The sequence below is a fragment of the Notothenia coriiceps genome, unplaced genomic scaffold, assembly GCF_000735185.1.
Source record: "Notothenia coriiceps isolate Sejong01 unplaced genomic scaffold, NC01 NC01_scaffold00037246, whole genome shotgun sequence".
Classification (NCBI taxonomy): Eukaryota; Metazoa; Chordata; class Actinopteri; order Perciformes; family Nototheniidae; genus Notothenia; species Notothenia coriiceps.
In genome coordinates, this window is record NW_011369947.1 from 17,830,229 (window position 1) to 17,845,055 (window position 14,827).

At 39.6% G+C, this 14,827-nt stretch overlaps 2 protein-coding genes across 2 annotated transcripts in view; both read right to left on the reverse strand.

Moving 5' to 3' along the window:
- LOC104965963 (gamma-aminobutyric acid receptor subunit alpha-6-like) overlaps positions 1-14,827 on the reverse strand; it is a 599,227-nt gene that overhangs the window by 450,028 nt on the left and 134,372 nt on the right. The window lies entirely within an intron of this gene.
- The window catches only part of nrd1a (nardilysin a (N-arginine dibasic convertase)), a 20,543-nt gene continuing 10,529 nt past the window's right edge, over positions 4,814-14,827 (reverse strand). The window contains exons 9-24 of the mRNA XM_010795424.1: positions 14,192-14,265; positions 13,747-13,816; positions 13,431-13,508; positions 11,803-11,923; positions 10,086-10,157; positions 9,125-9,342; positions 8,767-8,929; positions 8,540-8,571; positions 8,142-8,280; positions 7,985-8,032; positions 7,854-7,906; positions 7,038-7,121; positions 6,706-6,796; positions 6,329-6,445; positions 5,782-5,871; positions 4,814-5,677 (exon numbers count right to left, since the gene is read on the reverse strand). Coding sequence (XP_010793726.1) covers positions 5,453-5,677; positions 5,782-5,871; positions 6,329-6,445; positions 6,706-6,796; positions 7,038-7,121; positions 7,854-7,906; positions 7,985-8,032; positions 8,142-8,280; positions 8,540-8,571; positions 8,767-8,929; positions 9,125-9,342; positions 10,086-10,157; positions 11,803-11,923; positions 13,431-13,508; positions 13,747-13,816; positions 14,192-14,265 — 1,675 coding nt within the window. The 3' untranslated portion in view covers positions 4,814-5,452. The remainder of the gene's footprint in view (positions 5,678-5,781; positions 5,872-6,328; positions 6,446-6,705; positions 6,797-7,037; positions 7,122-7,853; positions 7,907-7,984; positions 8,033-8,141; positions 8,281-8,539; positions 8,572-8,766; positions 8,930-9,124; positions 9,343-10,085; positions 10,158-11,802; positions 11,924-13,430; positions 13,509-13,746; positions 13,817-14,191; positions 14,266-14,827) is intronic.

Below are 14,827 nucleotides of genomic sequence, written 5' to 3' on the forward strand. Positions count from 1 at the left end.
TGCCAGCAACAGACACACTTAACAGCTGCAGTATGGCAGGAAGGAGAATATAGCTACAGTAAATATTGGTATACTAGTAAAAACACAAGCTGATTTATTCCTCAATAAACCCTTTGTTGTATACAGCGCTTCTACAGAAGGATTAAAATCATGGAAATATCACATAAAGAAAGTCTTCAACTCTGAAGTAACAAACTGAAGATGAATGTCAGATTTGCATCAAGTTTGAAAGCTCTTTAACAGCCACTCAAAAAGGCAAAATAATCATTAAAAAGTATGTGACTTTATATATAAAGTCACTAAAATAGCTTAGTGGCCTCACAGCTCACCAGATTGAAACATCAAAACAACTCTTAGGGATATTCTGAAGGGAAGAAATGTTCTTCGGCCTTCAAAGAAATGCAAGTTTCCTCTTCCTCTTTGATGATGTTTGTAGTACAAACAGGAGAAATGAACAGGCAGTGCAAAGAGGACTAAACGTGTCTCTATTCCTTCACAGAATCCATTTTGTCAATCAAAACTGCAGTATTTTTTTTTTGGGTGTACTGCAGGCCAAGTGTCCTCTCTTTAATATCCTGTATTCTCCACAGAGGAGATTAAGGCAGCCGATCAACCATTGAGGCTCAGATCACAATAAACTGAAAGCTAATTAAATTGGGTTGTCATCACCAGGAAAGCTCTGAGGGACTGTACACTACTGCAAATTGCTATCATATACCCAGAACTTGTCAAGTGAATTCCTCCTTGTATCATTAAGAAGAGTAATACCTTCATCCATCCCACCACAGGTTTTACTTCTTTTTAGCTGGGCTCCCTTTAATGTTTCTCTTAATTTTTTACTGTGTCATTAAGGCCCGAAAAGCACATTATAAGCCCATTTCTATACTTTTATGTTTGTTACAGTGCACTAATAACTCACTGCATCTTCTTTTAATACATCTCTCAAAGGAAAATAGCTACATTTAAAAGGTCATCATCGGCTAACGTTATTTACAGATTTTAGCCCCTGAAGCAGACTTCAGGTGAAACCAAAATGATAACTCATTAAGGCTAGACAGTGTTTTTTTCTGTCCGTTTCCAGCTGCAACACAAAAGCAAGATATGGCCAAAGTATGTTATCATCCTTAACCACATACAGAGGTGAACTCAGATACTCTACTTAAGTAAAAGTATCAATCAATCAATCAATCAATCAATGTTTATTTATATAGCCCAATATCACAAATGTTACATTTGTCTCAGTGGACTTCACAGTTTGTACAGAATATCAGTATGACAATACGACACCCTCTGTCCTTAGACCCTCAAATCGTACAAGGAAAAACTTCCAGAGAAAACCCACAGTTTAAAGGGAAAAATGGGAGAAACCTCAGGGAGAGCAACAGAGGAGGGATCCCTCTCCCAGGACGGACAGACGTGCAATAGATGCCGTGTGTAAATTGAAAAGATAATACATTTGCAACATAGGTAGTCCAAATGTTTGGAAATGCATGTGTGTATAATAGGAAGATGAATCCACGAGTATATCCATCCAGGACTTATGATCCAGGACCACAGCCACGGCTCAAGATCCAGGACTCGCAATCCATGACACAGGACCGCAGGATCATCCATGACTCCGGATCCCGGCGTATATAGACACCAAAAAGAAAGAAATTTGGGGAAGCTGGGTTAATCGGAACATGAGAGTACACAGGTATAGACAGAGAGAAGGAAGAAGTAAGATGTCCCCCGACAAACTAAGCCTATATCAGCAAAACTAGGGGCTGAATCTAATCAGCCCTAACTATAAGCTTTATCAAAAAGGAAGGTCTTAAGCGCACTCTTNTCCAGGTCGGATGCGTAAGACTGAAAATGAGGCTTTCAAAGGAGGTATAATTTAATTTTTGTTTAGTATTGATAAGTAAACTTGAGTCAAAGATTGCTGCAACTCCACCTCCTCGGCCCGTGCCTCGGGCAATATGAGTATTGATATGGCTGGGTGGAGTGGCCTCATTTATGCTGACATATTCTTCATGTCTCAACGAAGTTTCAGTGAGACAGCATATATCAATATTATAATCTGATATTAAATCATTTACCAGTATTGCTTTAGATGCTAGAGATCTTATGTTTAAGAGACCACATTTAATCTTCCTGTTTTGTTGCACTGTAGTAGTTGTTACATTTACTTTTATTAGGTTATTATGTATGACACCTCTATTAGGTTTTACCTTAAATTGTCCTTGGGCAGACACACACACCGTTAATATTGGGTATTTTATTGGGTTCGGGATTCCTATGGATGACTGCCTATAAATAATATGGTCTTAAATTCAAGTAAAGTATCAACAGTACTCATTATGCACAGGGCTCTTTTGAAAAAAAAATAAAAAATCCATGTACTGCTTAGAAGTAAGAGCCTTTTAATATTGCAGTTTGTCAAATATTTTTTCAAAAACTGGGAGGCTAAATATTTAATACTGCATCACATGTTTTTACATGTAAAAAGTAACTTTGCGGGCTAAATAAATAGTATGGAGTAAAAAGTAGACTTATATGTAGCAATAAATTGGACTTACTCAAGTAGAAGTATGACAAAATAGTACTCAAGTACATTGAGAAACAGTAGTAACTGTAATTCCCCAACTAACCACATTTGTTTGTTAAAATGTAGGTTAACCTCTAACTCCTAAACATAACCCAGTGGTTCTCAAACTTTTTCTGTCATTCCCCACTTTGAACAGATGGGCCTTTTCAAGCCCCACCTGTTCCTCATCGCTCCAATAAAATGGTAGGCCAAGCTTAAAATTATCAAATGTATCGTTCTATAACCAACCCGGTATCACGGCAAGACGTGAACATAGGTGTGGATGTGGAATTAACGGGCGTGACGTTGTGCGATTGAGTTGCCAGGCAACAGCTTCGGTTCATGTTAATTTACAAACTCTTCAACTACAACCGTAGTTATGTTTAAAAACATGTTAGGTCTCGCGAAATACTTTAATGCAAATTAAAATGTAAATGTGAAGGAATATGTGTATGACAAAATACATCGGTGATAAACAAAACATGGGTTAACAATACCGTGTAACTAACTGTCACGTTTGAGGGGACGAAAATCGTGACATCTTCACTTCTCCCAGCATGGTAAATCGTCACATGTTCACGTCTTGCCGTGATATCGGGTTGTCTATAACAGGGGTTTCCAACCTTTTTTAGGATGAGAGCTACTTTAAAAAAATAAAACAAGTCGTGAGCTACTTTTACTCCTCTTTTATGTAGTGTATATATTTAGCACATTTTAACATTATTATGCTTACCTTTAACCTTTGTGTGCTCTTTGGGTCTGTGGGACACGTTTTCAGTGTTTACTAAAAGAAAATGTATTTCATTTAATTATTTTAACCTGCTTTATTTGGGGGTGGACCTCACATCCTCTAGTCTAGGGGGGTCCGAGGGCATGCATTTTTTTTAAATGCACATCTCTGCGCCCCACACTTTGAGAAACGTTGCCATAACCTGACCTAACAGAACTGCTACAGGAAACACCATTTAAGAGGAAGGGAAACACTTCAAAAAGGAGAAACTACCTTCAACTAGGCCCCATGGACGTTTGATACTGGTTTACTTTCAAATTGAAAAATGAATGAGAAACATCTAAACTGCAAGCTTAGCAGTCCAGGACCAACAACCATCAGAGACAAAGCTAACAAATAGTTAGCAAACACGGTTTAGCATTTGGGATATTGTAGCTAAAATGACCACATTGTTTATTCTTCTCAGCATTAACATTAGTAGTTAGAAACCAATACGAGTGAATCAACTTACCTAGAGTCCACTTGCATTCGACAGGTGGCAAAAAACTAAACTCAATATGCTTTTGATGTGTCTTCAGATAGCTGTGGTTGCTAACAAGTTCACCATAATTAGCACACAAGTCAAAAGTTGTGTTTACAGCTCGCTTCTGCTGCAGGTTTAAGAGAATATGGCGTTTGTTGGGGCTTAGAATACTTAGGACAATATATTGTACTGTCAACATTGTAGCAAGGCCCCTTCTCCCATTAACATGAAACCCCCTGAAGTGAAAGCAGGACATCAGTAGACCTCACTAATGCTTATGAGCCCAGGTTCCATTTTTTTTTGGAAATAAGTACTTTTCAAATGGTTTTAGATAAAATGTATGTAATAGGTTACATGTTTTTTGTCTATGTTTTTTGCTTACAGTTAACCTGCAGAACCCACACAGCTTTGTCCGTGGACTCGCTGGTTTGCCCCCCCATCGTAGGCCTACAGCTGCACCGTTATCACTTCATGTGGGGGGGCCACTGCAGGTGAAGCCTTCGCTGCAGTGTGAGTCTTCCCCGTGGACATATTAGTCAATTCTGTTAACACACTCTGCTGTGCTGGGCTACAGATTAGTTTTTAATTACATTTGAAGGTGCAGAGTGTCTCCAAGCCCAACACAATATCACCTGCAACAACCTTTTCCTCAGGGAGAAGAAAGCAGAGAGAGTCTGTGAGTAATATACGATATACCCGTAAATTAAACCTGTATAAATTAAACCAGTGACCCCAGACTGACTCACAAGCATGCTAACACTCTAAAATAGCCTCCATGTTTGTCACAAAGTGGATCCTATCAATATGTGATGTTGTTTAATGAGATTTGCATAAAAAAATTGCAGAAGTGTCAAATAAACTGGCAATTAGAGAAAAGTTAATATACAAACTGTCAAAACAGTGTTGATGAATTCCTCGCATTGTTGCATCGATAAAGAAAATGATTCAATTAAAATGAGTCTTTACACAAGTTTCAGTGTACTTTTTCTGCTTGATAGATTCAAGTGTTTTCTGTAGTGCTAATGTATTCATTCACTCATCACTCATTGATTTATTCTCTTTGCAGTTGTTATACCATGGCATGATTCAGGTCAGCTTATAACAGTAGGGCACAGCAGAGCTTGAAATCCAGAACATGATCACTCGAACACACACGTCTGGAGTTCAAAGGACTCAGCATTTCTGCAGTTTCACAGTTGATTTGTCTTTTTAAAAAGGGTATTAGACGCAGTCAGGAATTCTACACAAACAGCAGTTAAGACAGGGATTCTGAGTTGTAATGGCAGCAGAGCTCAGAGAACCGAATAAATGAAAATTTGATTGAAAAGATTTTCCGTCAGAGTGGGATGGAGAAATAGATAGAGTGCCCCTACACACTCGGTGTCTTAGGATATAAAATAATTGAGTTTGAGAAAGCAGAATAGATTATTACTTAGCTAAAAGAAAACCACCATCACTTCTTGGCTTTTTGCCTAAACACAGTGTGGGTAAAAACTACAGCTGGGCTCCAGAGTCCCGGTCCAGAGTTTCAACCTTCTTTCACCTCCACATATTAAGTGTCTGCATCACTAATAAGTCTCTGAACGTGGCGAAGCCCAGCCATCTGTCTGTCTCACAGTCCGAGCAGAGTTTATTCCAGTATCTTGTGGTAGGGGAAGAGAGGCAGACCTGCGGTGAAAGCAGGGATGTCCATGATGGCAGCCGTACCCGCCATCTTGGGCGAGGGAGGAAGGAAGGTGACCTTCGACACCTCGCCGTACGTAGAGCCACTCACATCATCCTCTTTGTCCTTCTTTCCCTCTTGTTTCTTACAACCACCATCCGAATCGTTCTCTTCAGCACCAAATCCCACCACCTTTAGGAGACAGGGACACATTTAATGTTTTGTGACATTACGCCAAAAATAGAATCAAAATCACATCTCTCTCTCTCCTCATACAAATCAAAGGTTTTGCTTACATGCACGCTGAGCTTGCGGCTAGTTTCCCCTCGATGTTCTTTGAACCAGGACGCCAGCTCCACCCTGGTCATCTGCTTCAGAGCTTCGATCTAAACACACAGAAACACCAGTGGATCAAACACTTGGACTGAATGACAAGTGCCTTTCATTTAAAAAGGTAAAAACGCCAACATTAAATCAACAGTGAATAAAGTGATCGTGCCAGGAGACCTTCATAGTGATGACTCTTCACCCCCACATTTCAGTCTCTTTATCTTGTTATAAATGAAGATTAGAATAGACAAACTAAAGGACGAACGCCTTCAAACAAATAATATAAAAAACTATGGAAAACCGCGATAATTTGTATAAAATAATAATTCGATCAAAAACATTTGTAAAATTAGTAAAATTACAGGTACTTTGTTTACTTCGGCAAGATTAGGGACTAAAACAATTATTCCCAACTTTTTATCTTGTCTTTATAGAAAATCTGATTATCCTGCTTTGAGCATCAGTTCTCTGAGTGTGTGTGTGTGTGTGTGTGTGTGTTTGTGTTGTTCTCACCTCTCTGTTGAGCCTATCAAAGACAAACTGCTGTGTAACCACCTCGGCCCAGTTCCTGTCCACCTCCTCCCCGAGGTGTGTGTCCTCACACTCCTTCAGCTTCACTAAAGCGGTCACCTGTACAAAAAACATGCCACACACACAATATTACAGTTTGTACTTACTTTTTTGACTTCCACAATTATTTGAACATTTAAAGTACAACAGCAAGTACAAGTTGGTCTAACATTTTAAAGAAATGTGTTATTACATCACCAAGGTAACTTGTAAATACACTTTTGTCATTTCTCAAACTTTTACTATGATTTTCTCTACCTTTCTGCTTCTGCATGATAAAAATGAGCAACAAACTCATGAATACACACACACACACACACCTGCGTTTTAAAGGCCTCCTCAGTCAGCGCATCGAGCAACTCCCCAAATGAAACCAGAAACTCTTCAATCTTTGACTCCACCAGCTCCGTACTGAGAAAAAGAGTTCACGAGAGGTAAGAGATATATATAATACACTATAGGGTGCGTTTGATTCCTTTAGTCGTTCATCAGATCCACCGCTGCTCTCCTTCCAGGACCAGAGAGATGGATTGTAGCTTGGGTTTGGGCGAACAGTAAGATAAATTATACCTTGGTTTTGGGAAATGCGGTTAAGATAAATCTTATCTTGCCTTCGGGCAAATGAAAGGTTATGATTGTGTTGCAGACTCACTTGAACTTTGTGGCTTGTGTTTCCACGGTGACAGAGAAACCCAGAACACCTGAGGTGTTCCTGCAGGTCGGGTAGACATGGTACCTGCAGAGGGAGGCATCAAAGGAGACGGAAACAAATAAAAAGGTGTTGAGAAACACGAAAACGGAACAGAGACGGATCAAAAATAACTAACCAGGCAGTTCAGTTGAATTAGTTTCCAAAAGATAAGTCCCACCTGACTTCCTCTAGCAGGTAGTCGACATTTAAACCATTAGAAGATGTCGTTTGAAATGTGGTAAATGTAAATAGATTTACATCAGCTAAGAACCGCCTTCAACAATTTTTCTCGGAACCTTCATAATAATTATAATTTTGTATTAATAAATAAACGTCCCTTATAAAGACAAAGACATTCAGCCACAAAATAACTAAAATGTCTTCAATTTGCAAAAATAAATAAATAGCACTTTTAAAAGAATTGATAAAACCATGAAATGGATCAAAACAAGTTATGAGAATTACAATTGCTGTCCACGTTTTGTATTCTTGCCTTGAACAAAATATGCAAAATGAATGATTAAGCTCAATGTGTTTCACAAAAAACAAAACACATAAAAAGACAGATATGAAAAGTAAAACGATATAATTATTATTTTAAAAGACACAAATAAAAGCAAATGTAAACATGAACCAAATGAACAGTTGAAACTATTGACAGTAAAACATTGTCATGGTTTCTTAAAAGTTATAAATAATATTTAAAATAAATTATAAACATATAATTACAGTTCTTAAAAAGAGGCAAAGCTTTGTTTAAAACATAACCACCCTCACCCGAGAGTCTCTTTGGTCCTGAGGAAGTCAAAGCAGGGCTCCTCCATGTGCATCTGAAAGAGAACAACAACTCAGAGAAGCTCGGAGGAACGACGGTGAAAGAACACATGGATGTAGAAAAGTACACGCACCACCAGCAGCTCCATCAGCGTGTGCTCCCTCAGGTGCTTGAGGCCAGACTAGATCAAAAGAATAAATAAACAAGTGTGAGTCAAACAAATGAGAGCATGTTGAAGACAGTGAAAGATATGAAGGATCGTTGAGCGGCAGGTGTGTGTGTGTGTGTACCTGGTAGTAAACGGTGATCTCAGAGTTGGCGTCTCCCTTATTGAGAGATTTGACCTTACAGATGTGCTGCTTCATGGGGAGCTCCACCACTCTGAACATCACCGGCACCTCCGCTGGCAGCTTGGAGAACTGCAGCTTACTGACAGGGAAAATAAAAAAAGGCGAACAAAGGGGAGCGAGGAAGAGAGAAAGAAAGAAAGGAGGTGAGGTGGAGAGGAAGAAAGGAAGGAGGACAGACGTTTGAAGGAAGGGAACGGAGGATAAAGTTTAGAGGGGATTCATAGAGTGAACAACCGAAGCTAATGAAAATGACTGTGTATGGCGGCAAACAAATCCATGTGATTGTATAGTATTGGTGTTTTCATTAGGGAGTGCTTTCAGTGTAATAGCCGCCTTACTCTGTGACATACTGCAGGAACTGCTCCGACTCCTGTGGAGAAAACACAATAAAGGATAATGAGCAGGTGAGAGATAAGAGGTGAAGGAATCAGACAAAGCATGAGAACAACGTCGAGCACACTCGCAAACAATGGATGCACGTACAGAGATGGATATTAACCAATTTGTTAGCTAATCAGCGTATTGTTGTTGTTAATCAATCTACTTGTGTGTGCCATCCACTCACAGTGCTGTTAAAGTTGCCCTGCACCAGTCCCTCGGCGTACAGCTCCGATTTTAAACTACGGCTGAACTCCATCAGCTCTTCGATGGTGAGACCGGCTGTTAGAGCCTGATACTTCTCCACCATGGACCAGCGAGAGTTTTCTAAGATTAGCAAACGCACATCTCTGAGGAAGACGAGAGGGGGAGGAGTGAGGGAGAGAGAGAGAGAGAGAGAGAGAGAGAGGGGAAAAGAGGACACAGGCAGGAGCTTTTTACCATTCAGGTCCGTCACACGACTCACCACTAGAAGGCATCATAGACTTGAAATTGAGTCCTAAGGTAAACTTGAAATGTCAGTAGACAGAAGGTAAACAACTCACTTGCCGAGCTTCTCCGGTTTAATGAGGATGTTGAAGTAGGCTTTCTTGAGCTGCTCCATGTACATGCTGAAGACATCGGGGGCGGCGCAGAAATCAGCCAGGTGGTCAATGATCAGGTGGAACAGCAGCTGAAGACAGAACAAATGAAGAATCAGCATCTTCACCATAGTGCATGACAACGATACAAACACCTCTGTGTGCAAGCGGGCTAACTGTTGCTGAAAAGTGGATTTAGAGTAAAGGAGCAAGAGTAGCTGGAAATACATCTTTGGGAAGAATAGTTCAAGTTTTTGAAAATACATTTATTTGGTTTCCGGCCAGGATTTAAAAGAAAGATGAATTGATATTCGTTTTATGTTTGAGAAAATAATCAATCTTCTCATTCAACTTACCCCAAAAAAAGGTAAACCTTTCCTTTAATGTTTTATGGATACCCATAAAGCCAATAAACTACCAACTAATGTCTGTCAGCGTGTAACACATATCAGAGCGAGAATATCCTACATGCACAATTGTATTAATTAAAAAAGGCAAATGATGACTATGTCTGTTAAGATGATCTAAAAGCCACTTTTAGAGACACTTGAATTATGCTTTATAACAAAGATGCATATAATAGCTAATTTACCCACCTTCAATAAGTTATAAACATGCAGCCAACAAGTACACGGCAAGAAAAGTCGTTCATATGGAGCATATGGCAAAATAAGATTTTTTATTATACATATGGACTAGTAGTCTGGATCTAGTAAACACAAAGGATATATAATACTATCAAATAGTATATCTACTGCACAATTTAAAACTTCAAAATACAGTACACTGCCAGAAAGACAGTTTCAGTGTTTGGTTGTATTCATATGACGGTATTTCAATCTCTGTGTGTGTGTGTGTGTGTGTGTGTGTGTGTGTGTGTGTGTGTGTGTGTGTGTGTGTGTGTGTGTGTGTGTGTGTGTGTGTGTGTGTGTAAATGCCTTTGCTGTGGTCCGAGTGTCTGCAGCATCTTCAGGTACTGGAACACCAGGTGAGTCACCTGTTACACACATAAATAAGAATATCGTTTAGTTTAAATTAATTATTTTGTTTGTAAAAATGGCTGTAAAATTCCTCTTTTTCACCATGATAATGGAGCTTAAGAGACACGTATTGTTACATTTTGAAAAACCACAAAGATAACACCGATAGTTGCCAAACTTGTTGTAAGACTTTTTGATTACAGTCATTAGAATAAGCTAGGACAATTACACTGAACAAGGTGTCCACATATAATACTAAATAGGAAGTAATGTGTCTATTTGCCCCCTTTTAGAGATTCCAACATGTAAATGAGAATGCCACCTCTACCTTTGTGAATAAAGAGTCATTATTATTAACTGTGAACAACAGTTCCCTGTTTGTCAGCAGAGAATAGAGGAAGAGACGCATGTCAAAATAATTGCAATGGATGAGTGGATGTCACCGAGTAAAGACAACTGTAATTATAGAGACATGTGAGTGGTATCAATCTTTTCATACAACTCCTGGCAATTAAGTGAATCAGGGCTACTTCTTTAAAGTGCTTTAGAAAAAAAGGAAACAGCATCCTCAAGGCTTAAGCAGCGTGTATTCCGCAGTCATCAATGCGAGTGTGTTTATTTTATTTTTTATCAGACAACCTTGCTCCTATTGGATGAGAGGTGACTGCCTGTTTAACACATGCATTGTCATAGCAACTGATAACACAGATGGCTCCCCTTAGAATACCTGTTGTATAAATGAAGAACAGAACAACCAGCTGGGTCCATTCGTGCATGCAACTTATACTGAGACCAGTGTCTGTTGAACTGATGAAGAACTGGCTCACTTTGATCTGACCACAAATGGTTTGGATCATGCAATATCAGAATCGTCCTGCAACTGGAACATTTACGTTTTCACAAACGGAAGTAAAGTGCAGATAAAGTCAAGAGAATAGACCTGCATACTAAAAAATAACAAAGTAAGCCTATTTTAGTAGTAGCAGCAGCAGCAGTAGTATGTATTTATATATGTTTTAAAGTGTCCATATACAATTATAGAAGTAGCTGGTTCCGTTAAAGCTTAAATTGCTTGAGGGTATATTTCACAAAGTTTTCTATTCACAGGCAGTATTATTGCACAGTCTGCGGCCGTTTCTCACTCTCGAGGATACTGGCTTCCAAGCCAATATTTTAAGGATGCTACGTCATCGAGTGCCGCCGAATGACTGTTCCAATCTCCAGCATACTTGGAATTCCACCGAGGCCGCATCCTTGGTTTGGGGGTAATTTCGAGGCTGCACATGGGTAGACTTCGCGTCCTTAAAATCCCCGCAATGCTTTGCGCACGGACCAATTTCCCCAAATCTGTTGCGGAAAATGTAAGGCGGGGCCTCTCATATGACGCACACCTGCACACTTGCTCGCCTGTTCCACTCTTCGTTTTCCAATTGCCAGGAAGGATTCTTGCCTAGCTTCTGAAGCAAGTGACTCGGAAGACATGTGCTACCACGCAAGCATCCTCGCGATTGAGAAACGGCCTATGTGTGTGTGGTGGTCTACGAGGGGCCGTGGTGGGGATATTGGCTGAAGATTAATGTGTAAACTGTTAGCTGTTCAGTGTCAAAGTGTTTCCATGTCTCCAAAGGGCAAACAAATCATAAAAAAGCGATCTTTCTTTACCTCGTAGAAGTTTTGGAAACCCTCATCAGTGAGAGTGATGGAGATGGAGAAGATGGAGTAGGTGGTGTTCTGGTCGAAGCCTGTTTCACTGTTTCCTCCATATAAATCCAGAGCCCAGCACCTACAGACACACAGCATTTAATTACAGAAACACGTGTTTACTGCCAGTAAATAAGTTATTGACTACCATAAACTGGAAAGAGAATGCACATTAGGAGTTGAAATATGTGCAGGAGGCCAGTAAGTAGAAAATATGGCACTTGATGTTTCTCGATGGCAGACAATTTAACAAACACTTTTGTGATCCCACTGAGGCACTCCGCGTGGCTTTACAAATCCCAGAATGAAGAACGGACACATCATTCGTTTATGGGTTTGTGTTATTTAAAAAAAAGGATGAGAAACAACGTGCAGGGGTTTGAGATGTTTTAGAGCTGGGTTGTTCGTCACATCATGTCTGCTCCCATCTGCATAAAGACATGTTGTAGTGGTTTGATGGTGCACTTTAACAGCTGCACTGCATTACCAAACAAGCAGAAAAGATGTGGACTGCAATGGATCAAACCAAGCCAGTTCTGATCTCTGAAAGTTTCACACTGACTGCACTGAAATGAACTCAAACCAGTGCTGTGTAGTAAACAATTATATTATATAAATTCACCCCATCCTGCAGAAACACTGGTATCGGCCTTCAATCTATGAAGAAAATCTTTGTGTACAAAATCTTTTCAGCAAATATTTCTTTATGTTTATTGTGAAAATATTTTAAGGTTGTTCATTGATGCTTTCACGTGATTTAAACAATGAGATTTCAAAAAATAATCATCAGTAATGTTGATTTAATGACCAAGCGGGTAGAGTAATTAAATAGCTAGAAAAAATAATTCTGAAAATGTGATCACTTTACCGTAACGCAACCTTCAAAACCAGGTAAAGACAACATTTATGGTATTACACTTTCCACTTGATCTACTCCATGAATACAATAAAATAATCATATACAGTATACTACTACTTTTAGGCATCTGTTCAGTAGTGCAGCAAATAGTGTGTGTAATGGACATATACTGCACAAGGGCAGACCTTTCCCCAAAACGTTACTGCAGGGTACAACAATGGCCCAGTTTCAGTCCAGCCTCTCTGCCCTCGGCGTTATGATTATCTGAACTCAATAAAACCAGCGTCTCTACTGCCTCCGCAGTTTGGCGCGCCTGGGAATTCACAACGAGTACACTCAAGTTTCAATGTTGTCATTTATCAACAATTGCAATGAGCACACACGGTAAATAGGAATATTCCATCAAACTCTCCAAGTGGTGCCGATGGTGAAGGCAGCGTTGGGTGAGATCGTTGTGTTGTGGGACTACAGAGGGGTTCGTCGCATCACTTTCCCACTTAGCAGCAAAAGGCTGAAATGCTCTCGTGGTACATCCACATCCAGAGAGGAGGATGTATGAATCGCATTGTGGAGTGGGCTGGCAGAGTGTATACTTTGAAGATTGGGCTCGAGCACTCAGAGCTCAGAAAAGCCAGTGTCATGTATACCCGGCAAATTGAAGACCTTTTAATTGGGTTTTTGGAGTGCCCTCAAATCAGCAAAACAAACAGACAGAGGCAAAAACACTCACTTCTTCCTGAGCACTGAGAGGATGCTTCCTGTGCCTTCATGGCCAATCAGCCAAGAGATGTAGTGGAGAGGCTTCACTCTGAAAAGAGGGGGGAAGAACAACATGAAAAGGAGAAACAAAAAACACATTGATTCACTCCTTCTACAAACAGAGCAGAGTATGGCTGGTCTAATTCTGATTATACAGTATGAAGAGGCTGCACTCTGGAGACAGAAGACATTGAAAGGAAAGAGAAACAAACCGTTGATGAAATGTAAGGTAGGTTTCATTTACGTGGCATGCACTGTATATTATAAATGTACAGTATGTGGCTCACCTGTAGTATTTCTCCTGAGGGGGGAGCGCCCAGGTGATATTCAAAGCATGGACTTTCCTGACTGGGACGACTGCAAACAAACAGATAACAGCATGATTTAAGGATAACTTCACTTCTGCTTACTATATATTACTGCTCGGTTGTGTTTCCTCAACATTTGAGCCTTGTAAACAAGTAAAACTAAATCTGCAGCATTTAATTAGTTTGCAAGTGTTCACACATTCAACCAAAGAAATGATCATTTCCAGATTGCTCCTTTTAAAAAAGGGTTTTTAGAGGTCAAATTCCTTCGTCTATATTAATTTTCCACATAGATAGGCGGACAACAAAAACAAACATGACAGCACGGCTAGAGGTCAAATTCTCAATTATTTCAAAGAAAAAAGGCACAAGAACCGAGACAAGTCTGAGATAAGAATAGATAGAAAACAGGATTGCTCAGTACCTCTGTAGAGCTTGTTGAAGGCTGCTGTGCCGAAAGGATCAGGCATGTCAGAGAAATCTGGCTTGGACAAAGCACTGTAAACACAAAAGAAGAATTATTATTATAGGAAGCAGAAACAGTAAATTACACAATTCAACAACACCAATATGTCACTTAATACGTCTTAACGCACCATAATGCTTTTTCATGACACTAAAAATCGAATTTCTTGTATTTTTTTTAAAACCAGCAGAGAGCACTTTGGTAATTACACCAATTATTTTTATAGATAAGAGGAAGAGATAATTTAAAACGTTTAGTTTAAAACTGTTCGCAATTAACACTTACATAAAAAGCACCTTGCTTCTGCTCCTGAGTGTTAACTTCTCGTTTGTTTTGAGCGTGATAAATTGCATTCATTTAAAAAGAGTTATTGCTTAAATATATAGCATAGATAAGAGAAATGTTATCAACCCAAACAGGTGAAACGGTTTCGCAGCACCGTGATATGCATGGGAATTCTCTGAAAAAGATAACCTGCCACAGACAGTGACTCATAAAGCGCACAGAAGTGGATTTCTCTGAGAAAAACGAAATTATTAAACTCTAGGGAGAAATTATACCCTTCAGGTGTATGATGCTAGGGGGGGGGGGGAA